The sequence below is a fragment of the Poecilia reticulata genome, chromosome 17, assembly GCF_904066995.2.
Source record: "Poecilia reticulata chromosome 17, P_reticulata-male-v2, whole genome shotgun sequence".
Lineage (NCBI taxonomy): Eukaryota > Metazoa > Chordata > Actinopteri > Cyprinodontiformes > Poeciliidae > Poecilia > Poecilia reticulata.
The window spans coordinates 21,053,188-21,076,906 of record NC_088846.1 but is presented as its reverse complement, the minus strand read 5'-3'; the positions used below and the strand labels follow the sequence as shown (position 1 = coordinate 21,076,906).

At 36.6% G+C, this 23,719-nt stretch overlaps 1 protein-coding gene across 4 annotated transcripts in view; it reads left to right on the top strand.

Annotated features, from left to right (window-relative positions):
- LOC103479799 (RNA-binding Raly-like protein) overlaps positions 1-23,719 on the top strand; it is a 63,422-nt gene that overhangs the window by 15,612 nt on the left and 24,091 nt on the right. For 3 of the 4 annotated variants that reach the window (XM_008434459.3, XM_008434457.3, XM_017310039.2), the window contains exon 2: positions 12,244-12,521. In XM_008434459.3, coding sequence (XP_008432681.2) covers positions 12,266-12,521 — 256 coding nt within the window. In that variant the 5' untranslated portion in view covers positions 12,244-12,265. The remainder of the gene's footprint in view (positions 1-12,243; positions 12,522-23,719) is intronic. The other variant, XM_008434458.3, reaches the window with a different exon arrangement.

Genomic DNA, 23,719 nt, shown 5'->3' with positions numbered 1-23,719 from the left:
TAATTAACAAAGTAATCTATATCATTTCTCCGAAAAGAGAGTGAAGATTTATAAACACCCCCTGATTATATTCTGTAGTTATTCTACCACATGCAGCCTGAGGTTATTTAGAGTTTGCTGCTTAAAGACGTTTGACATTTTTCTCAGACTTTAGGGACTACGAACCATTTGTTGAGCTAATGTTCTGTGTCCACATGTGAGTAGAAATCAGCTTGAAGTTCACAAAAAGTCCCAACAAACATCTTTTGTGTCCTTCTTTATCCAGTAGTCCTCATAGATCTCATCTGCCACACTGGATTTGCTTACTCAGCGTATAAAAGAGGAAATTATATCTTACAGTAAAATAAATGCACTACCTGTCCACATTTATAGTCTGTGGCAAAAATATTTATAGTGCTTTTTGTTTTTGACTTTTTGTCACCTGGCAATCTGATGCCTCAATAAACTTGATGGGGATTTTATGTACCAGACCAAAACAAAGTCACTGCTGAGCCAATATTTTGTAAATTCACCTTTCACTGCAGTTACAGCTGCAGGTCTTCAGGGGCATGTCTTGAAGGTTCAAGTTAAAAGCCCATTATTACCCATTTTTCTTAGCAAAATAGCTCAAGCTCAGCCAGAGTGCACGAGAACCTGGGAACATTAGTTTCTATTATTATTTTTTTATAACATATATATTTTTTTACTTGGTCAAATTAGCAACATGACTGTTTTTTATTAAAATTTATAGCTATGGGAAAAAAAAGAGTCTTAAAATGATCAGTTTCTCTGGTTTTACTTTTTATAGGTCTATTTTTGAGTAAAATGAACATTGTTCTTTTATTCTATGAACTGCTGACAACATGTCTCTGAAATAACAGGCAAAATTTTGTTTTTATTTGCAGAAAATGAGAAATGGTCAAAATAACAATAAAGCTGCTTTCAGAGCTCAAATAATGCAAGGAAATCAAGTTCGTATTAATTTAGAAACAACAATATTAATGTTTCAACTGAAGAAGAGTTCAGAAATCAATATTTGGTGGAATAACCAGGAGGTTTTCAATGGAGTTCAGTGCAGTGGGCTCTTCATTTTTTCCAGAGCTGTAGACAACATAAGATAACTATATTTAATTAGGGTATCAAAGTAAAAGTGGTTGAACTTGTTGAAAGCTTTGTGCCCCTTCTGCTTTACAGTTATGCTCTGCCTTACTGTAGATCAGCCGCTTAAAATCCTCATTAAATACTTTGACGTTTCTTGTTGGTCCATGAAATAAAATGTGAGAAAATCCCAGGGGTATGAATACATTTGCTCATTAGCTCAGGACTCATCGATTTGGTCCGTCCTTTCTTGTTTTTTTTCTGCAAACTTCTGATCTGCAGTGGAATTGGGTTGTGGCTCAGCGAGGCTCAGTTCTGGCATTACCATATTGTGGAAAAAGTTAAACCACCTCTAATCTCTTTCTACTTAACGCCGCAGGAGCCGAGCTTCCTTGTTATCTCTTACAGTGGTTTTGATCAGCTGATCTCTGGGTTTTCTGAATGGTGTTCTCTGGATTTTGGTTGTTTTTTTTTTTATTCTCCTTTTCAATCCAATACCTGAACATTTTCAGCAGACACATTGTGAGGACTTTGCCATCGCCTCTCAAAGAAGCCTTATTACATTTAGTAATACGTTTTTCTATTCTCTACTTCAAATAGATCTTGAGGCTGAGAGCTGCATGTAGAAATGAGTGCAGGAAAGAGAGGGACACAAAGGGGCTTCTTCCAAACGCACATCAGATGTTCTGAAGCCTTTTGTGTTGAGGATTATTTTTCAGATTGCAAGGATGTGGTGACTCAAGTGTCACAGGAAACCAGTGAAAAAGGTGGAAATGTGCATCTAACGTTCCAGATCTTCTCTGTTTGAGGAAACCATGTCAACTATAGTTATTATTAAATCATTTTTTTGTTATAATTTTTACTATAATTTATAATTTTTTACCTACAGAATTGCCTTTTATGTGACAACTTCACCTTTGTCCTTTCTCCTCTGACCTCTGACGCCAACAAGGTCTGCTCACTGGAAATGTGCAAAGAGATACACTGCAAAAACACAAATTCTTACCAAGTATTTTTGTCCAGTTTCTACTGAAAACATCTTAGTACTCTTGAAATAAGACAAACTTTTCAGCAAGATATATGAGCTTGTTTTAAGTCAATAATTCCTTAATATTGGTAAAGAAAAGTATTGGTTCCACTGGCAGATTATTTAATTTAAGACAATTTTCCCATGTTTTATCAGTGATAATCTGTCAGTGGAATTAGTACTTTTTTAAAATCAGTATTGAGGTGTTTATTTCAAACTAGCGCCTATATTTTGCTGAAAAGCTACTTGTAGGTTTGTCTTATTTCAAGATAAGATATTTGTACTAGAAACTAGACTAAAACACGTGGTGGGATTTTGTGTTTTGCGGTAGTTGTTGGTAAAAAAAACCCATATAGATTTGTAGTTTCTGAAATACTAACATATCTGAGCCATATTCAGTTTCCTTTCTGCCTCATTTGGACATTCGGTTTGAACTTCAGGAGCTTGTCTTCACCACGCCTGGTTGTCTGAATGAACTGAGTTTGAGCCGTTTGATTTGCTGATTCTCTATTCATGTTTAACATGTGTGCCTAATACGTTCATATTTTGAATACATTGGGGGTTTTTTAACATTCCTGGCAATATATGTGATTTTCATTGGTTTCTTGATTGTCTATCAGAGGCAGCAAAGTAACCTGAGAGGATATAATGATCTGCTCTGTTGAAGGTTATTTAATCTCCTACAAATATACAGATGGCTACACTGACTTTCTCTGCTCAATAAAAGGCTCTGGTTTGTTCAGGAAAGCTAAAACCATACTTTTTTATGTTGGAGGACTACTTGCTTTTTAAGGTTTATTAACTTTGTGCAGTGTTCAGTGTGTAGGGCTTTTTAGAAACCAAAAACCCAGATTCAGTTGGATAAACTAAGCTTTACACGTCATTTGTTTCTCTTTTCTTTTGTCTTCACTTTCATTTCCGATTTTGATTTTCTGACTTTTCCATCTTGGAAACATTTTAAGGGGAACTTATTAGGCAAAATTGACTTTTTACACATTTTCATTCTTCCATTTTGGTGTCTGCTGTTTCTAGAAACAGCCTTGGCAGTAACCATTCGTTGGCAATAACTTAAGTATTTTGGTGACTAGAAAACGAGTTGTTTTAAAAACCTGAAAATAACAAAAAATCAGCAAGTGGAGCTTGAGCATGTTCGGTCAGCTGGTTTTACTGCTGTACAATGGCTGCTGGAAAGTGTTTTGTAGTTGACTTTCCATTCAGAAACCACTTGCTCCTTTCGTGAAGGAGGCTCCACTTCCTCTTCTTCTGGGTCTGAGTCAGGGTTAAAGATGTGTTGCTGAACAGTTGCACATCCATTTTCACGCACATAAAGTGAGAGTGTTGACATGGAGTTGGAGCTTTTTGTCTTTAAAGTGACCAGAGTCCCTAAAACAACTTTTGAAAGGAACTCCAAATAGGTAGAACTGAGTAAAATAAAATCTCATTATCTGAGAATGATTTTGTGCAAAAAACAAAAAAAAAGAACATGTTTTGTATAGAATGTAGAGGTATCGTAACCTGTTCAAAGCATAATAGGTCCTGTATTGAAAGTATTTTCACTGTAACAGAAGATGGCAAAAATGCCTAGCGTATTATTTTCTAATGTCATTTCACAAAAGCCTGTTTGTCTTTAATAGCTTGAGGCTCTTCTGATTAGGCAAAATTGCTTCATTTTGATCTTTTTCTGAAGCTATGCACACAATCCTAGAGGTAAATGAACAGAAAACGGTGAGCACATGTGTTGGCATGGGACTAAAGAAGCGTAATAGCTGCATGTGGAGGAGGAAGTGATAGTCCAGATTCTTCCTGAGCAGCTAAATGTCTGGAACAAACGCGTTCATTTATTACCCAAAATATCAAGCACCAGGTACCCTGACTGTGTGTATAAACTTCACCACCATCTATTCAGTGATGTTGGTGAGATGCTTAAGTTTTGGATCAGACTGAGTAGTTTTTGTAATGTTATGAATGAACAGCGAGGCAGATGTGGCTCAGTTCTCTGTTCACTCGCTCCTGTCATGCACTTGATTGATTTTCTGGAGTCTTGGGACTTATTTGCTGCAACAAGGATCATTTGTCACCATCACCAGACAGCCTCTCTGTCCTTTTCTTTAAAGGTACCCTGGATGGTAGTCATGTGCAGTTGTTATAGATTACAAAGGTTTCACTTTAAAGAACAGAGCCAGCAGATGGAAAAACGTAGCGTCTGCTTTCAAATTGATGCTGGGACCAGAAGATGTGTGTGATATTGTCTGCATAACGTTTTCTTGCTGTCTTTAACGGCTTGTTTTGGTCCGCACTTTTCTGCTTCCACCAATTACAGAGCATTGCAAAAGTATTCACACTTGTGACGTTTTTCCCATTTTGTCACATTGCAGCCACAAACGGAAATTTATTTTATTGGGATTTTATGGGATAGAGCAACATGAAGTTGTGTGTGTGTGTGTGTGTGGGTGCGTGTGTGTGTGTGTGTGTCGGGGTGTGCGTGTGTGTGTGTCGGGGTGTGCATGTGTGCTGAAGTGTGCTGAGTATTTCTGTTGAACCCACATGAGTCAACACTTTGTGCAAACACCCTATGGTGCAATTACAGCGGCAAGTCTTTTGGGGTACAAGCTTTGTACGTGCTGAGACTCCCATTTTCTTATCCAAGCTCAGACACAGACTAGCTGACGTCTGTCTTTTAGCTAGGTCTGGGCAATACATCAATAACAATATTTATCGAGACAGAGACGTGATCGATATCAGTAGAAAATATGTCAGAATATTCTATAATTTCACTGAACTCCGATCCAAAACCACACTGCATTCTGGGGGATGTTAGTCACTCAACCTCTCACAGCCCAGCTAAAGCATTCTCATTCATTCTTTGGTTACCTAGCAACAGCGTGTTGAGTAACTTTCAATTACCCAGCAACAAGTTGGTGAGTAACTTTCAGTTACCTAGCAACAAATTGGTGAGTAAATGCCGCAGCAGCAGTTTCAGATTTCACAAACATGCCTCATAACTGCTTAAAACTACGAAGTAGAAAAGCAGTAAATGCCACTTCATCACTTTGGTATCATATCAGATATTTAAAGCAAAAAATTAATCAACAATAATCAATATGGACTGATATGAAACCATTACATCCTTGTGTTTTTCAGCCATATCACCAAACATCATAAAGTCTTGCCACAGATTATAAATTTATTTTAGAGGTAAACCTCTTCCCCAGTTTCATGTCTTTCACTGCCTCCAGTCGGGTTTCTTTCAGTATTGGTCTGGATTTACACCGTCCATCTTCCCATGAAGTCTGATCATTTTCCCTTGCTGGAGAAACAACATAAAATCGCCACTGCCATGTTTAATTGCTTCATTATTATGTAAAGCACTGAACTGCCTCGTTTCTGAAATACAAATAAACTTGACTTGACTTGTGGGGATTGACTGTGTGAGCTTTATGGTTTTCCACGATAAGGCTTGGATAAAGGCCAAACAGTTTGATTTTGGTCTCAGCTGTGTTCCCAAGACATGTATATCTCATGGCCTTCTTTGGAAACTCATTGAAAAAAGCTACATTTGTTAAGTTGAGTACTTATATTGTTCTTATGGACAGATTCTCCAACCTGAGCTGGTACCATGCAGCCATGGCTGCTTCTCTAAATAATTCTCTCTGAGCCAAACCTGTCAGTTTATATCTTGGCAAGCCACCATAATTATTTATATGACATGACGGCATACGATACACCAGGGGATATATGTGCATGTTGTGTTGTTTAAAAAATTAAAGTAAAGCACAACAGCCTACAATGAAGAGAGTAGCCACGTTTAAAAATTGATACGCTCTTTCTACTTAGAAACTTTCATCTTGGAGAGATGGCTGCAGTGTCACAGTTTCCATCTTCAAGTGAAGGTGGATGTCAGAGAAACACTGCAAGAGAATAGGGATGTATTTCCAGTGTTTTATGAAATATACTGTTTATACAAATAAACAATTACAGATTGGTAGATATTTTGCCAGGGGAGCCAGTACTTTTTAAATCAACATTATAGACTTAAACAAGCTCCTATATCTTCCTGAAAAGTTATCTGTAAATTAGTTTTGTCCTATTTCAAGCGTACTATTACATTATTTGCATAAAAAAAACAAGACCAAAAATATTTGGGAAAATTTTGTGTTCTTACAGTGTGATGTGTTATCACACTAATCCTTAAAAACAGCAATTGGTTCATCTGTGCTATGTTCTCTAATTGGACGACTTCTCAAGGATATTAACTTTCCCTGCAGTTAATTTAGGACAATCAAAGTAGAGGAGGCTGAAAACATGCACACCACACTTCTCAGATGTTTCTTTTTATTTAACATTATGACCTATTCTAGTCTTTTACGTGAAATCCTGATGGTCCACTGAAGTTTAACTTTGTGAAACATCAATTGTTTCGAGGATTAAAAAACCACAAAGCAACACAAAGAGTTTATATAAGCCAGCAGCCATTGGATGACATCACTTTCAAGCACATTGTTAATCGTATTTAATGAATAAAAACCAGTGTTTTCATTCTGCCTTGTAGTGCGGCTCTGCACACATCTGAATGGGGGGAAACTTACATTATCTCCCATTAGATCTACTTAAACCTTTCTCTTGCCTGCTTAATCTGCCGTCTACCATCTAATGGCTTCACTCATGCACATTCAGTTCACTTCTCATCCATCAGTCGCTTAGAGGGTGTGACGGGATGCTGAGGCTGTTCGGAGACAGAGACAGAGCGAATGCAGTGGTGGTTTGATTGGATTGACTGGTAACCCTTTTAAATGCAGGTTTCCCCGCTCTGCTCTGCTGCTAATTAAGGCAATTAACTTCTGAAAACTTAATAACAGCATTGCTGCATTATGAGACTATCAGTAGAGTTAAATTACGTATCTTCCTTTCAAGGCTTTGAAAAAAGTTTTTTTTTTTTTAAAGAGCAATGCAGGGATTTAGGGCGGATTATGTGTGGGTGGAGGCAAAGGATGGAGGTAAAGAAGAGGTAGGATGGGGAAAATTGTGACGTGAATGGAGCCCCGGAGGAGCCTGACTGCGGAGAGAGTGTGTTAATGTGTGTGTGAGATGACGCTAAAGGTAAATACGATTCTGCACGCTTTCTCCTTCATCTTCAGAAGAAACAATGTGGAGACGTATTTTTAGAAAATACTTTGATATAATTTTGACTATAAACTCCTTTTCTACATGCTCTGTTGAAGGCGCCTCATAAGCTTTGGACTTATAGCATTTAGACTGATCCTTATATGTTCCTTAAGTAAATGAACAACCAAGAGATTTTTGAATCTTTTTAGAAATGTATGGCAACCGAGAACCTTTATCCAGTTTAAAATAGAAAATCTCACTTTATGTCGTTTCCCCCAACAATAAATATACTTAATCCTTGATTTTGACTGGGGTGTTTTCACTGCAACTCAAATAGGAGTTTAAATAATTATTTTTTTTGCTTAAAATGTAATCAGAGATTCAATTAGGACTTGACCTTTTTGCTAATTTGGTTATTTTTGGTGTTACTGCTGTCAGGATCCTGGGTTGTTTGAGTTGGTTTAGATTTTGTTAATATACTGTTTTCCTTTCTTTGTTTCTGTTTTGGTGCGTTGCTGGGAAGAAATAGTGGCGACAGTAAGGTTCTTGTTCATGTCTTGACATTGTGTAAAGTGACACACTTGCATGCTCTGGACCAGCACATTTCCAAAACTCCTGGTTTCAGAGATTAAGTGCATCTATTTGGCAGCTGCTTTTTGCTGCTTTCTTTCCTAAATCCAGTGGTTGTTGGATCCCCCCAGCCAAACCCTTTTAGATAAAAATAGATATACCTATAACCAAATTGCAGATAATTAATTGTTAATAATAGAAAACAATTAAAGTCACTTGATTACCTGATAATAGAACAAAAAACACAAGAATTACTCCAATTAATGTGAATTCTGCTAATTAAACGATTATTTCTGATTCAGTATCCAAAATTCTTCAACCATTTATTGTGAGCTAACAGATTTAACCCTTTCATGCATGAATTATGATCCTTTGTGTCAGGATTTTTTTTATTTTTTTTTTTACAATTTTTTATTTTTATTTTCTTAAGGCATAAAAAAGGTAGGAAAAAAATTGTAAAAAAAAAATTTTTTTTTTTTTAGATGATCAATTGTAATTTTCTCCAAATACAAAGTTGTTATTTGAAAAATACATCAGTAGTATTGTTCTTAAGTGGTTATGTGATGTCACAATATTGTTGCAAGAGTCGTCCACAGTAGAAGGAGGGACCGGGTCGGTCGGCATGCTTTTTTTGTCTGTCGGCCAAATTGGATTTAACAAAACTAATTTCTTGCATTTGCAGCTGATGGCCAGTAGTTGATAGTGTATGTCATGATGCATTGGTGTCCACTTCAGTGGTCTGTGTGCATTTATAACATAAAAATCCACAAGAAGCGCAAAAAAAAGGCTTTTAGATAGCTGTCCACTGTAGTGACCACTATGCATGAAAGGGTTAAAAACCCACTGGTTTCACAACATCATAGGAGCTTCTCTTGTGAAAAACAGCATGTCTGGTTGTACAGAAGCCTCATTATAAAAGTGTCCTCATACTCACAGCCAAACAAAAACACAAAGGCGACGACCAACAGGGAATTCCAAGAAGCGACTATCCTCGGAGTTTCTGCTTTCATCTTCATGTTCCACATTCCTGTGGTGACACTCGACAATTGTCCCAGGAGGCCCGAGGCATGACGAGAGGAGAGGGTCCAGTCCTCAGAAGACTGCTGATGTGCCAAACCGACTGCTTCAGGATTCATATAAGATGCTACGTCCAGTCCTTTTTCATCTCTAACCCCTCGGATCCAAACACTCGGTCAGGAACCTTTAGTGTCACACAGTGTGTCAACATGAAGGCAAATCCAGCTACAGCATGTTGTAGTGTGTTGGGTACTCCAGCGGGTTTTCCTCATGAGTGTCTGAAACTAACAACATAAGACGGGAATATTCTATCCTGATGCTACACCAGAGATCATGTGTCTCTGGTGAAAGAAAAAAAAAATCTTCAAAAGTAGTTTTTCAACTCAACAACGATGTTCATTTCTGGAAATTAGAATATCATTAACAAGTTAATTCATGACAGTAATTTAATTCAAAAAGTGAAACTTTTATATTATATAGATTCATATTTGAAATGTATTACAGAGCAATGATTTGACTTGTTAATTTCTGTTAGATCTGACGATCACAGGTTAAGGTGAGTGAAAGGCAAAAATCCTGTTTTTAGCAATAGCAGTCTATTTTCTCCATAGTCCAGGTAAAACATTTATGATGTTTCTATTTCAGAAGGATGTGAAATAGACTGTTTAGTAGCACAGTTTTTCTTTCCCCTCAACTTTACACTTCTGCTGCTTTCATCCAGCCCACTGTGAACGTCAAAGTTTCCTGAACGGTGAGCTTTCGGTGGTTCATTCTCCTTGTCACTCAGCTGTCTTCTCTATGATTGTTTTAGACGACGATCATGTAACTTTTCTGTTTTCAACGTCATAACAATCTCTGTATCATGAGTTTATCATGTTTCACTTTTTGAAATAAATTACTGAAATAAACTTTTGAATGATATTCCTATTTGTTGAGTTTTACTTGTATTTTGTAATGGTGCTTTTGGACATTTTTTTGTTATTTGATGGAACAATTTTTGTTTTTTCATAAGGTGTCCTGTATTTACAGTCTTCAGAGTAGCTCAGTTTTATTTCCTTAAAACTGAGGAAATAGTTCTAAGCTATTTCCTCGGTTTATATCATCATCATCATCATCATCATCATTGGTTTTAATGATCGATTTGTCACTAGATATATTGATATATTACAGATATATCTATAACCAAATTGCAGATCATTAAAATATAATAGAAAGCAATTAAAGTCACTTCATTACCTGACAATGGAACAATAAACACAAGAATTTCTCCAATTAATGTGAATTCTGCTTCATCCTTCTGAAATAGAAACATCATAAATGTTTTACCTGGACTATGGAGAAAACAGACTGTTATTGCTAAAAGCAGGATTTTTGCAAGGAGAGCATGTATCATCATCATGCTCTCCTTGTTAAGTTTATATTTGTCCAGTAGGTCAAAAGTGGACTGGCTGCATTGAAACAGCTTAAAGCCTTACACTATCTAACTTTCTTCTGCATCTGGAAATAATCTATTTTATAATCCAAGTAATCAAAATGTCTAAATATTAAAGAACCGACCATTACATTAGCTTTTTGTTAAATATTTTGTTATATTTCTCAAGATTTTAGGCAGATAAAAAAAATCTGTTTGGGTAACAGCATGAGCAGGTTAAGGTCGACAACCACAGTAAGCAGTTTATTCTTTTACATGAGTTTTTTTCTGAATCTGAAAGGACGTAAAAATGAACACTGGAAAGCAAAGAGGACTCAGAAAGAATGAAAATAAGTGGGCACATTGTTGTGATGTCGGTGTGCTGAGCTATTTTCAAACACGTGAACACAGTTCACATGCACAGAAAGGCTCATCAGACCCACACGTCTGAATCACAGTTGCCTCCATGTCAGAGTTCCCCCTCACCTCCCGCCGACAGCAAACTGTCGCCTTCTGCACAGGCATGAGCACAGTTACATGAAAAAAAGAAGAAGAAAAAAAAAACTGGCGGCACAAGCTGCAAAACGGCTCAGATGCTGAGCAATGTGCTTTGTTACTGAGATATTTCACAAAACAAATCACTTACTACATTGTCCAACACACTTCATTGTCACCCCTGGCAACAGTTGCTGCTGGTCAGCTCTAAAAGTGTTGCTTTGGCCATCTAACGCAATTAAAGTAATAGAGTCTCTTCTTAGCTCTATCAGTGCCACGTAACTAGGTGAAAGGTCATGTGTTTCTGCCTGCACATGTGAAGGGAGACGTTTCTCTCAACCTTCTGTTAAAGGAATCAGAGTAATACCTCACACAGATATAACTAATTTATTATGTATATATTTAGATTATCTGCTACTTAAACCACAAATGATGTGTGCTACATAATGGTCGTTCCTGTTGAATAAGGTGTTATATTGCCCCATTAGATTGATATTGCCATATCAGGTTGATTGTTTCTGATTACAATTTATAAGCCTAATACTACCAAGCGAACATTAAGAGCTGAAAAACCTTTTGGATGAGAAGCGAAAAGACTTCAAGATACAAGAGAAGTCCAGTTGCCTTCCTCTATCACTCCCAAGGTCATTCCTGCACATTTATGTTGGGTTTTTTTGGGGTTTTTTGTCTAAGGGAGACAAACAACATTACGAAGCACTTTTTAACAAAAGCACCACTGCAGCAAAAATATATCAAATAAATCCAAATGAATTTGTATTTATTAATGTATTTCAGGCGTAGCAGGTTTGAGTAGCTTGGACTTTTTCTTGTTTATCTGGATATGAAAATATTAAGTGCTTTGCCAATGGCTAAAATAGAGGCATAAGATTAGCGACAAATCGATCATTAAAATCAGTTCAATTAAATCTGGCTTTTCAGTTTATTGATCTGAAAGATGAGGTATAATCCCTCACAAGAAGGCTATATTTTTATTTTATTTGATGCACCTGAAGAGGCCAAGTGTTTTTCTTTTCTATGCCTGTATATCAAAGCCTTACAGTACTTACTAAGCTGGTCACAACAAACAATAGATTAATTAATCACATGACAAATAATCAAGACTGATCATTTCCAGTTGCATTATTGTGTTTTTTTTCCTTCTCTCTTTCTTTCTACCAAAGAAAGAAAAAATTTGGCTCCACTTTTTGAAATACAATTTTGTTGACAGACTTCAGTATCCATCTTATTTGTTGTTTTGGTTATTTTGCTAATTTATCTTAGATATCTAAAATGTCTTCTTGTTCTAGCATTAAAACTTAACATTTATTCATCTCTGAGAGGGCGTACTTGCATTATTGTGCCATTACCATTACATTACTTGTCTCAAGACAACAATATTAACCCTAACTTCAGAGATGATTTCTCATGCAGCAAAGTTAGTTATGGTGACAGGTCTAGTAGTTATTACAGTGTTTACATCCTGGTCTTTCTGAACCTGATCTCTGCTGTGTCTCTAAGCGGCCCGCTCACATGTATCTCCCAGCAGGCAGAGCTCCAGGACTAGGATGACTGGGAAGACCCAGACCAGCAACGTGACCAACAAGAATGACCCACGCTCCCTCAACTCCCGCGTCTTCATCGGCAACCTCAACACGGCCGTCGTCACCAAGGCCGACATCGAGGCCATCTTCGCTAAATACGGGAAGATAGTAGGGTGCTCCGTTCACAAAGGTTACGCCTTCGTTCAGTACGCCAGCGAGAGGAACGCCCGGGCGGCTGTGGCCGGGGAGAACAGCAGAGTCATCGCTGGACAGTCTCTAGGTAAGAAAATACCTGTTTCAGTTTGTGATATGGAGAATCTAAGAGCTGCCATATAGTGTGAGAAAACAAAAAACTGCTTTATGTACTGCTTACGTCAACTTGCTGATTGATAATTCAACATGAGATCAAAAAACTACCCGCAGTTTAAACTAATATTCTTTAGAAAGGGAAACAAAAAAATGTAGTAGGCCAGGAGCTCAATTGTTCGAGGTGCACCAAATATTTTTCTTTCCTTTTTTTACACATCGGGTGAGTTTTATTAATATTTATGGATATAAACAAGTTATAATACATCTTTTGGAGAACATCAAGGAGATACTTGCCAGGGGACACATTAAACCTTAGGAAAAAAAAAAAAAATCCAAAATCCGTACAAGTATATATATATGTATAAAAAAATTACAAAAATTATTATATATATATATATATATATATATATATATATATATATATATATATATATATATATATATATATATATATATATTGGTGAACAGGGTACCAAAACTGGCTCCAGCCCAGGGGCCCACATCCTTCTAAGTCCGGCCCTGATAATTTTACTTGGTTTTTGTTCACTTCAGTGTGTATTAGTACTTTATTCTAGCTATCTTGTCTCAGATAAAACATTTTGCATTAAATATATGTATGTACATGTATAAATATATAAAAATATTTGAAAATAATACTGCATGGCATTACATGTTACTAGTAATTTAATCTTTTGTTGTTAGTGACAACTGAAATAACAGGATGAATAACATCTACTGCTTCTATGTCACAAATAACCATGCCCTTATAACTAAACATATATCTCTAATTAAAAAAGGGATTTCAAACAGTACGACATTCTTTACATGTCCTTGTGAGAGCATCTTTTTCAATAGCTTTGTTCAAAACTTTATTGCAGATAACAAATCAAATTTTATACAAAAGCAATAAAATGTGAGTTTAAATAAAAGTGAGGCAAGAGTCATAAAACTGGGGTCAATACAAATAAGAAAAGTAAATTTCATAAATCCGTAAAAAAAATAAACTTTAAAGTCGAAGATTCAGTTCATATTCTGCCAGTATGAGATCTTCAAGCTTCATTATTGAAACCCCCAAACCCAGAACGACAAACAAATGCTCCAGTTGGAGTTTTAATATTTTGATCTGGCTCATACTGTTTATGGTAAAAATAAAGTCAGCGGTATATTTGCTTGGCAATATTAAATTGGACAGTTAAATCTTAGAAACCATTCCATAAAATTGGACGTATTTACTGTGGAGGTGTGAAATCCTTAAAGGTAAAAGCAACACATAAAAGCGAGGAGATGAAAAGAAAGTGAGGGAGCGAGGGCATTCACAGCATAATCCATATGGGAGTTTGGTAGATCCCTGTAAAGCTTTCCCATATTACTTATTGATTTGTTCACAGCGTCATCCATGGAAAATAAAAGTCTTTGCTGCTTCCTCTTTAAAAATTAAAAAAAGCGCCGCTGGGTCACTTCTGTAACCTCACTTTGCCCAGTTTCATGCTGGTTTTTCTGTGATATTGCATATCATGCTAACACTGCACACAGACGTATTAATAATAAAAACAGTATTTAACTGACAGCTACCTTTAGCATCATATGGCATTAAATTTCAACCTCTTTAAAAAAATTGTTGACTAAAATTCATTGAAACTATCACCCAACTGAGTTTTAGTGCTATTCTCTGCTTAAAACCCAGTAATGACTAATTATGACAAACTTCAGAATCGCAGATTCAACCACTAACTTTGCTAAATTTAATTTCTTGTTTAAAGAATAGAGTTGCTGAGGTTCAAACCCAGCATCAGAATATGGTGCTAGTAGAAATTAAGTGGCTTTAAATGTTGCATGTCTGTGGATGTCAGATGTTTCAGAAACTTATAATCTGTGGAGGTTTTAAACCAAATCGTTTTCTCAGTTTTACAGTTATTGGATAAAAGAAACATTTACCCAGTGAGCTGCAGCTGTGTGGACAAAAATGCGTAGTTGGTGTCAGGGATCAGCTGAGAATCTGCAGACTAGTTTGAGATGACAGAAAGAAAAACAGTTGCTAACGTAACCATTTATACAAACAGGCTGTGGTTTTTACAATCTGTTAAAATGTTAAACCTACCGGGAAATGACAAGCGTATGAAGTAAAACGACACAGCAGTGAGCCAATTATAAAATTCACAGACTAACCATAACTGGTTAAAATCTGATGAGAACAGATGGACTCGCCCTGCTGCTGGTTTGATTGTTTTGAATTTAAAGTGCAACATTCATATGGTATTATGAGAATTTCTCATAAAAACAATCAAACATGGATCCATTCTGCCTGGTATTATCGCCCCAGGCTTCGGGGAATGTTTGTTTGGTTTGCTTTGGGCCTCTTAGTGCCAATTGAATGTTGTTTATATGCCACAGACTGACTGACTATTGTTGCTGACCACTTCCAACTCTTTATGAACACAGCGTACCCTTTCTCTAATGGCTGCTTCCAGCAGGATGCTGCACCGTGTCACAAACCTTAAATCACTTCAGGCTGGTTTCCTTAGCATAACAATGAGATCACGGTACTCCGGTAATCTGCTAGATCTCAGTCCAGCTGAGCACTTTGGGACGACTTGGAACAGGAGATTTGCATCGTGGGTGTGCAGCTGATAAATCTGCAGCAACTGTGTAACAATACCAAATCAATAATGTGCAGCTTACCTAATAAAGGGGCCAGTGAGTGTTTATGGAGTTAAGTACAAAATTATTCATGCCCCTGGAAGATATAGATTTTGTATTTTACTAACTTGTTTCTCCCGACTATAAGCAGCATTAAAGGGAGAGTATTTGACTTTTTTTTTTTAGCTTTTCTCATGTCGTAATGTTATTTCCTCATCTAAAACACACCTGGAGTGCTGCTTTGATAACTCCCTCCTCCCTCTATGATACCCTCTCTTCCAGTCTAGCAACAGCATGTAGTAAATACCTAATCTGCTCAATTCAAACCATTTGTTAGTCCAACACTCTTAATGGTGGTAGATGCATTATTGTGATGACATGTTGAAGGTGTCGGAAAGCTTCTTGAAGAGACAGAGGTCAAATTTTCAAGTCAAATTTCTCTTAAGTCATATTTGATATATCTAACATTTTAAACACAACTGAAGGCAACTTTGATTATGCTGTAAGATCATACTAGAAAATACGTAATACCACAATATGTGGAGATTAGGGTAATGATAAGGTGGCTTTCCAACCGGTAATGTATGTTAAGAATTTGAAGAACATTTTAAGAAATTAAATAATTAAAATGATGCATTAACTGAATTATCATAGTCAACAGCTGGTACTTTTACTATCTGAAGAAGTCCACTATGAAAACGACCTGCAGCCTTTCAACCTAATGATATTTTTTATTTTTTTGTATTTGAAAAATTTTGGGTCTTTTTCTTGTCAATTTAATATTATGGCACATGAATGAAAACTGATTTTTATCCATTTTAAGCCGTGTTTGCTGCAACACATGTGAAATGCATTACAGTGACATTGCATAACCCTTTCCTCATCCTTATGTTGCATTTACTACTAATAGTAAGAGGTTTTCTAAGTCAGGTGGAAGATTTCTGACATTTCATCAGGCTGGCTTCCTGTCGGTTTTACGAACAAATGAAGCTTTTCAAATGAGTGGCTCTGGGTCTCCAGGTCTTGATTAAGCAGCATCAAACTATTTATTCAAATAAGTGCAGTACATGACACAAACTTTGGCTTGACAGGAACGATATGCCATTTAGCAAGGCTTTTTTGCCAACACTCTTTAGTCTGGGGCTGGAGCCAGCAAGTGATTCACTAAGCATAGCATAAATAATGGCAGGAAGTAGCGTGTTCAGTGAAGGTGGTTTAAAAATATGTCTGCTGTTGCTGGTTTTAAGGCCGCTAATGGAAATGTTGTGTCTATGAACTGTTTCGGTTTCTTAAAAGGGGCAGCTGTGGGGTTAGCAGGGAAACAGATGTGCCTAAAGGGATTCAGTTTGTCTTACAGCTATGAGCAAAAAGAGGATCGCTGTCTTCGCTTCTCTGTTTGTAAAACCTGAATAAGATATAATGTATTAATTAGTGAGCATTTAAAGGTAATGGTTTTATAAATAAAACAGAGTCTGGCTAATAGTTTCCCTCTGTGTTTTAGGCTACACTAAGCAACAGTTTCTTGCAGATGTATTCCTGCCCAACAGGCTTTTTCATATTTTGTCACATTGCAACCACAAATAGTGAGTATGGCACAACTACAAACCTACAAAGACATTATTATCCATCTGAATTGATGCTGCAGAGTGAGATCGTTATTCAGGGAAGCAGTCAAAAGTCCTACAGAAGCTCTGGAGGAGCTGCAGAAATTCACAGCTTAGGTGGGAGAAACTGTTGACAGGAAAACTATTAATACTCCACTTTACAAATCATGTCTTTTTTGAAGAGTAAATGGTTGCACTGGATTTTAGTTTGGAGTATCGGGTTAAAGAGTGATGCATGCCACACCTTTTAGATTTGTATCACTTTTCTTCCACGTCATAATTAATTTGTGGTCTTTAGAGTTCCTGTTATATGTTTGCCACAAGCTACCTAAATGACACAGTGCATATTTCAGTTTAAGATTGGATTTAAAACAAATATTAATGAATTATTCACTTACAACAAGCCTCTATATTTTGCTGCAAAGTCACTTGTATGTTAGTTTTGTCTCATTTCAAGTGTACTAAGAGATTTGAATCTAGACCAAAAATACTTTGTAAGATTTTGTGCTTTTGTAGTGTAGTCTTATAAATCTCAAATTAATTTGAGGTTTATGGTGGCGATGTGAGAAAACGTGAAACTTCTTGAGGTATGAATACTCATACTGCGAGGTTCTGTAACTGGTGGAAGCATGTAAGGGTGGACCCAAATAAGGAGTCCACTGCACCAAATGACGGTAAGAAAAAGTTAGACTGACTTTATTATGACTCACATTCTGTGTTCCTACCACTAATTTGAATGCAGAATTGTCAATTTTCCGTTTTCTAGAAGCGTTTTTGCATTTTCCGTCAGAGCTGAAACCATTTCAATCTGCAAGACGTCCACAGGGTACCTCTAAAGATAAGGACAGAGAAGTTGTCTGGTGATGGTGACAAATGATCCCCCTTGCAGCAAATGAGTCCCAAGCGTTTAGAAAATCAATCAAGTTTACGATGGCGATCTGAGAAGTGGCCCACGTCTGCCTCGCTGTTTCAAAACTAGTGAAGCCTGATCCAAACTGAGGAATCTGATCGACCTCCCTTAATGGATGGCCACGAAGTTCACACAGAGTCAGGGTGCCTAGTGTCTTATATTTAGAGTTTTTACTGAAACTTCATTTTCATTCATCCGAGAAGTGTGATTCTCATAGGAGCTGAGTCATAAAACATCCAAAATAAAATACTGATTTTATATATATACCTCTAAAGATTTCATTTTGAACATTATTTATACCATTCTCAATGATCAATGGTAAAATCTTCATTGGTATTACAGCAGTGAAACCTGTTACCTGTAACAGCTGAAAAGCTTTTTGCAGCTTTTCTCTGGTATTTGATCATTTATCTTTAATGATGAACTTCTAGTCTGGAAGTCCTCATTGACATCACATTAATCTTTAGCTCCCTTGAAAGCATCTCTTATTGAATTCAAGTCTGGACTTTTGAACATTAATATACTCCAAGTTACTTCTGGTCCTTAAACAAGCAGACTAAAGTTGTGCAAATTATAATTACACAATGCTGGAGGTTCAGTTTGACAGAAATCTTACACATAAAGCCAGGACTATGATGTACTTCAGTTAGAATGGCCTAGTCAAAGTGCATGCCTGAATGAAATTGAAAATCTGACCAGATGTGAACATTCGTGTCCTCAATCTGCTTTGACTGAGCTGAAGCTGTTTTTGCAAAAACACAAAACATTTTGTCTAGTTTCTTGTGCAAATATCTTAATACTCTTGAAATAACTTTCCTGCAAGATTTAGGAGCTTATTATAAGTAAATAATTCCTTAATATTTATGAAATGTACTTATTCACTTATAACTAGATATTTTTCCATGTTATGACATAATCTGCCAGTGGAACTAGAGTTATTTCATCAATATTAAGGGATTTTTGACATAAAAAAAGCTATGTCTTCCTATAAAGAAACTTGTAAGTTCATTTTGTCTTGCTGCATTTGCACTAAGATATTTGCACAGAAAACTAGATTAAACACTTGGTAGGATATTGTGTTTTTTTTTTCAATTTAAGGTAAAAGGTTAGTAGATGCAACTGAAAATACTTGTTACTTACATCATACAGTAATTATTAGATCATGCTAAACCTGTGTAGCAGCTTAATGTGATAGTTTTCTGGCTGCTACTTCTATCATGTCTCATAAATGCAGCCAGCTGAAGTTCTGCTCCAGAGGAAATAAATATTTCAGTAATATATAATGAGAGTGAAGCTATAAAATGACCCCTGAAAGAAAATGTGTAGCCTCCTCAGGCTTTCACTTAATGAGTTGCAAGAAAAACTAGTCGCAGATAAATAATCACTCTAATGTCAGCATAAATTCACATGCCCAGTCTGCATGCACTTAAAGAGCCCCAACCTGATTGTTACACATGCTGGCAAAGCCATATGTCCTCAGAACAAAGCTTCGCTTGTATTTGTCCAGAGAAAAATGAAAATATAGCAAATGATCCAACAGATTTTGGGTGAGCAAATGTTTTCTTGTAGCAGTCAAAGACAAATAGTCCTTTGCTTAACGTGGCACGGTGCATCCACAGTGTCCTTGTAAACACACAGACACAAACACTCACAATAAATCCAGCATATTAACAATGCACCGTAAGTGCCAGAGGTATATTGCACGTGCCTGCAGTAATGCCTCCCTGTGCTCTGGAAATGATCTCTTCTGCTTTTATTCTGCTGCCTCAGTGAAATTTAACCCTCCTCGCCTTATCTTTTATACATGAACTTGATATCTGATTAGGCTCCAGCGGCGCTCGCAACCTGCACCCTATGAGATTCCTTGATATTTTCTTCAGGACTTTTAAATTACACCCAGCGAGCAGCGGCGGGGTGTGGCTGCTTGATGGCCTGACATGTGACAGGAAGGTCAAACCTGTGACGCCCTGAACGCGCTCGGCCCTCCGAGGTTCCTATGCGCCCCGCGCTTGAGTGGATTTAAAAACTAAAAGACTCTGAAGCTTCAACGATGTCTTTACACACTTTAATTTTTCCGGAAATGACTGGATTGCAATGACTTGGGTAAAAAAAAGAAGCATTCACTGACGGTGATGGTGGCTGTTCTCACCCAGCAGCTACTTAACTCCCTGATGCAGCGTTCCTCCATCTTGTTCCTCCTTCTGCAGCTACAGGCTGGACATTGATGTATCAGTATTACCACACTAATGTTTTTATAATCAAGCATCTGTTTGATTTGATCTGCTTTAGAGTTAGCTCGTGTCAGAGATGGTGTCATCTCTTTGGTAGTGTGTGAGCGCCACTCGGTGGTTAAGATACGTACTGCACATCATCCTGGAAAAAGTTTTGTTTATAACAGAGGAGGGCAACTTTAAAAACTCTCCATAATAAGACCATATGCAGGTTGCTATTGAATTTGGATATATATATATATATGTAAACAAAGCAAATTTTAACCTCAAATTAAAATCATCCTGGAATATAGTGTAAAAATGCCAAGTTTTTAATGTGATAAAATAAGAGCATGATAAATAACCTCAGTGTTTTTATGTATATAATTTAACATTTATCATGCACAATCCACCCAAAAAGAAATTATTATTTTTTAAATTGAATACATTAAAAAGGCCTAATAACCCCAGTAAATATGTCGACACAGAAAGTAATACAGTATTAAAGAACACTTTGGTTTATTATCAGCATTCAATGCTGCAGTCTATCAGCATCCCAGTTCTTTACTTGTTCTCCAAGTCTTTATCGTGAGGACATCTCATCTCAGATTTGGGTCTAAGTCATTCCAAAACGTACTTTTTCTCATATGAAGTCATGCTGTTGTTGATTTTGATTCATACTGCGCTTGAAAAAAGAAATGTCTTTCCATCTTCAGCTTTCTGACAGAAAAGTAAAGGGTTTAAAGTTGAAACAGTTAACATTTAAAACTGTCTAAATCAGATTCTCCATTATCTATTGTACATGTAAATCTAAGAGGGTAAAACTGGATCAAAGTGTAAATAAAACAAAAATATTAAGTCTAATGCAACCAGTTTAAGCTAAAGCAAAGGTGTAAAAAGTTAAGAAAGGATTCATCATTATTTAATTTTTTACATCATAAAAACATAGCATGACAAGAAGAATGCACACATTTCTGAGTTTCACTCGGTTTGTACTAAACTAAAAAAAAACATATTTCTATATATCTTATTCTTTCATTTACTTTTGAAATTCTTTTTTCAATAATTTGTATTATAATTTGTTCTAAAAAATTTCCTTTTCATTGTCTCTGTATTTTTCGGTCTTTTTGGAGAATCTTGATTCCAGAGATACAAAACAAACAAAAAAAATTATTTGTGACCTCAATGCAATTCACTAAGAGTTAAATAAATACTTTGAATATGAATGCTGTTTTTGTAAAGTTTTGTTGATAAAATAGCATAACAAATGCACTTAAGAAAATCCTTAATAGTTTTTTTAGAAGCTGAAGAAGATTTTAACTATTAAAAGTAAAAAATATGTTCATATCTTTTTTTTATTGGACTTCTTTACAGTGATTTTTTTTTCTCTTTTAAAATCGGAAAATACTTTCATGCGATTTTATTTATGTCCGCAGCACTGACCTGTTTGGAGTCAAAACAAGAAAACAAATTTAACAGAATTTTGTTTTCATAAAATTTCCAAAGCAAAAACAAAACAACTGAACCTCGATTTATATTACTTTTCCTGCCTTGTCCATTTTCACAAATCTTATGGTAAAAATAAGATTTTATTGGTGGATCTTTTTGCTTGCTGCGTGTATGAACACTAGAGGGAGCTATAGGCACACACCAGTGTGACTAGACCTTTCGAACCCAATCAACTTTGAAAATTCATGGATCACTGCATGAGAAGTGACCTTACTTTTTCCCAAAGAGGTTTAAATAATGCGTAATAACAGACAAGCTTCCAAATACACGATTTTAAAATAAACCCTGACTAAATATGAGGAAGAGTTGCAGATTTCTCATTTAATTTCTGCGTGTGTGAAAGAACCTTCACTTTCGGTGACATTTGCAGTTGATCCAAGAGGCTGGCCTTGACGCCATGTGTTTGTCACATTCAGCTTTCATTCTCTTTCAGCTTCTCTTCTTTTGTGTTTGGAAGAAAAAATATGCCGGTGGACTTTTGAAAACATTAGACAGAAACACAGCAACTGTAACCTCCATGTCACCGTAATTAGATGTCACAATTAGAAGACTCCATCTTCCACCGAGTCCAAACACCGCAGCAGCTGGAATGGCTTTGCCTCTTTGTTAATGTGTCTCTTCAGTCCAAAGCCAATCATCTTAAAAAAAAAATTGCATATAGAAGGACTGTGGCTAGAGAGATGAACTGCCTGATGATTTGAGAATATTGCTGGCTTAAAGGTCATGAATAAAAGGATTTTCTGAGTTGAACCTTGAATACTGAATAGCTCATCTTTGTACAAAGCTCGTGATTTTATGGGTTGCATTTGAAGCGTAACAAGTCCGCATCCAATTAAATGCATAAAAAGCTCCATATGCTTCTCCTTCACTTTTCCTGTATTTTTTCCCCCCACTTTTATTTCCTTTCATTAAATTTTTTTTTAAATGCCAACAAGAGAAACAAACGCATGTTTACTGCAGAAGAGATCTCTACTATGTATTAATTTATTCCTTTTCTGTGCGTGTTTGTTGCTTTCTATCATCAAACCATCACTCTGATGAAGTGCTGCAGAGAGCAAAACATTTCATCCTTCATAAAGAATTACATTGCTCCTGAAATAATGAAGCGATCTGTGCATAAAGGCAGAGCGAAAACGGCTTTTTAAAAAGCACTAACCGCAAAGAAAATATCAGCATTTCATGTAAGTGTCTGGATAAATACAATTATTCATGCCAGAATGCATGTACCGTATTTTCCGCACTATAAGGCGCACTTTCAATGAACGGCCTATTTTAAAACTTTTTTCATATATAAGGCGCACAGCATTATAAGGCGCATAGAATAGACGCTACAGTTAGGGTTGAATTGAACCTATATGGGACGCGATTTGTTCGGTACTCTACAAAAATGAATGTATAATAATAAAGAAATGGTCCCCGAGTACGTTATATAGTAGTCTACCCCAGTCATTGTTTCACTCACGGTGTTGGTGTTGCGATCATAGACATAATATAAGAGTAGACGCCTTATGGACCGCTTTCCCCTATTGTCGCTGACGAGATTTAGGGCGGCCATCTTGGAGCGGTACACCACTCCACTCAGTATGTGCTCAGCAGGCACAATGACGTATCAGCGCATTTAATCGATCATAACACGCTTTTTTGTTACTGGAAACCATATTCAAACATGTATCAAAGCTACATTTATAAACAATTGTATTATTTAAGCATGTTTTTAATACATAGTTCAGCATATTTAAATATGCTTAGTGGCTATAGCAATAGGAATGGAATATTCTGATATTGATGTATGATGAGCATATTACAAAGCACAGCCGTTCATAATTTAATAAATTATTTAGTAACATCAATACATATTTATATAACTATACAAACACAAAAAAATAATGATTAATAATGACACAAATAAATAATGATTAATACTGAATAATATATATTGGATACATGTTTAAATTGTAAAGAAATGGTCCCGAGTACATTATATAGTAGGTTGCCCCAGTCATTGTTTCACTCACTGTGTTGCGATATTGTGCCCAACTGCTTTCTGGGTAACATAGACCAACCGACATGCTGCCGCCGCAGTCTCTGTCTCTCTTCCCTCCGCCCCCCAAGCTTTGAATGTATAGGGGCTGGTCCCTTGGTAGCCCTAGTCGAAGTACCCCGGATGAATATATAAAGCCACTTTGTTGACATAAAGAATGTCAACAAAACAGTCCGACTCAGGTCTGCGAGGAGAGCCTTCCTCAACTGGGCCGGGGTGTGGCCGGACGATGGTCACCCTTCTCCGTTCGCACACAGC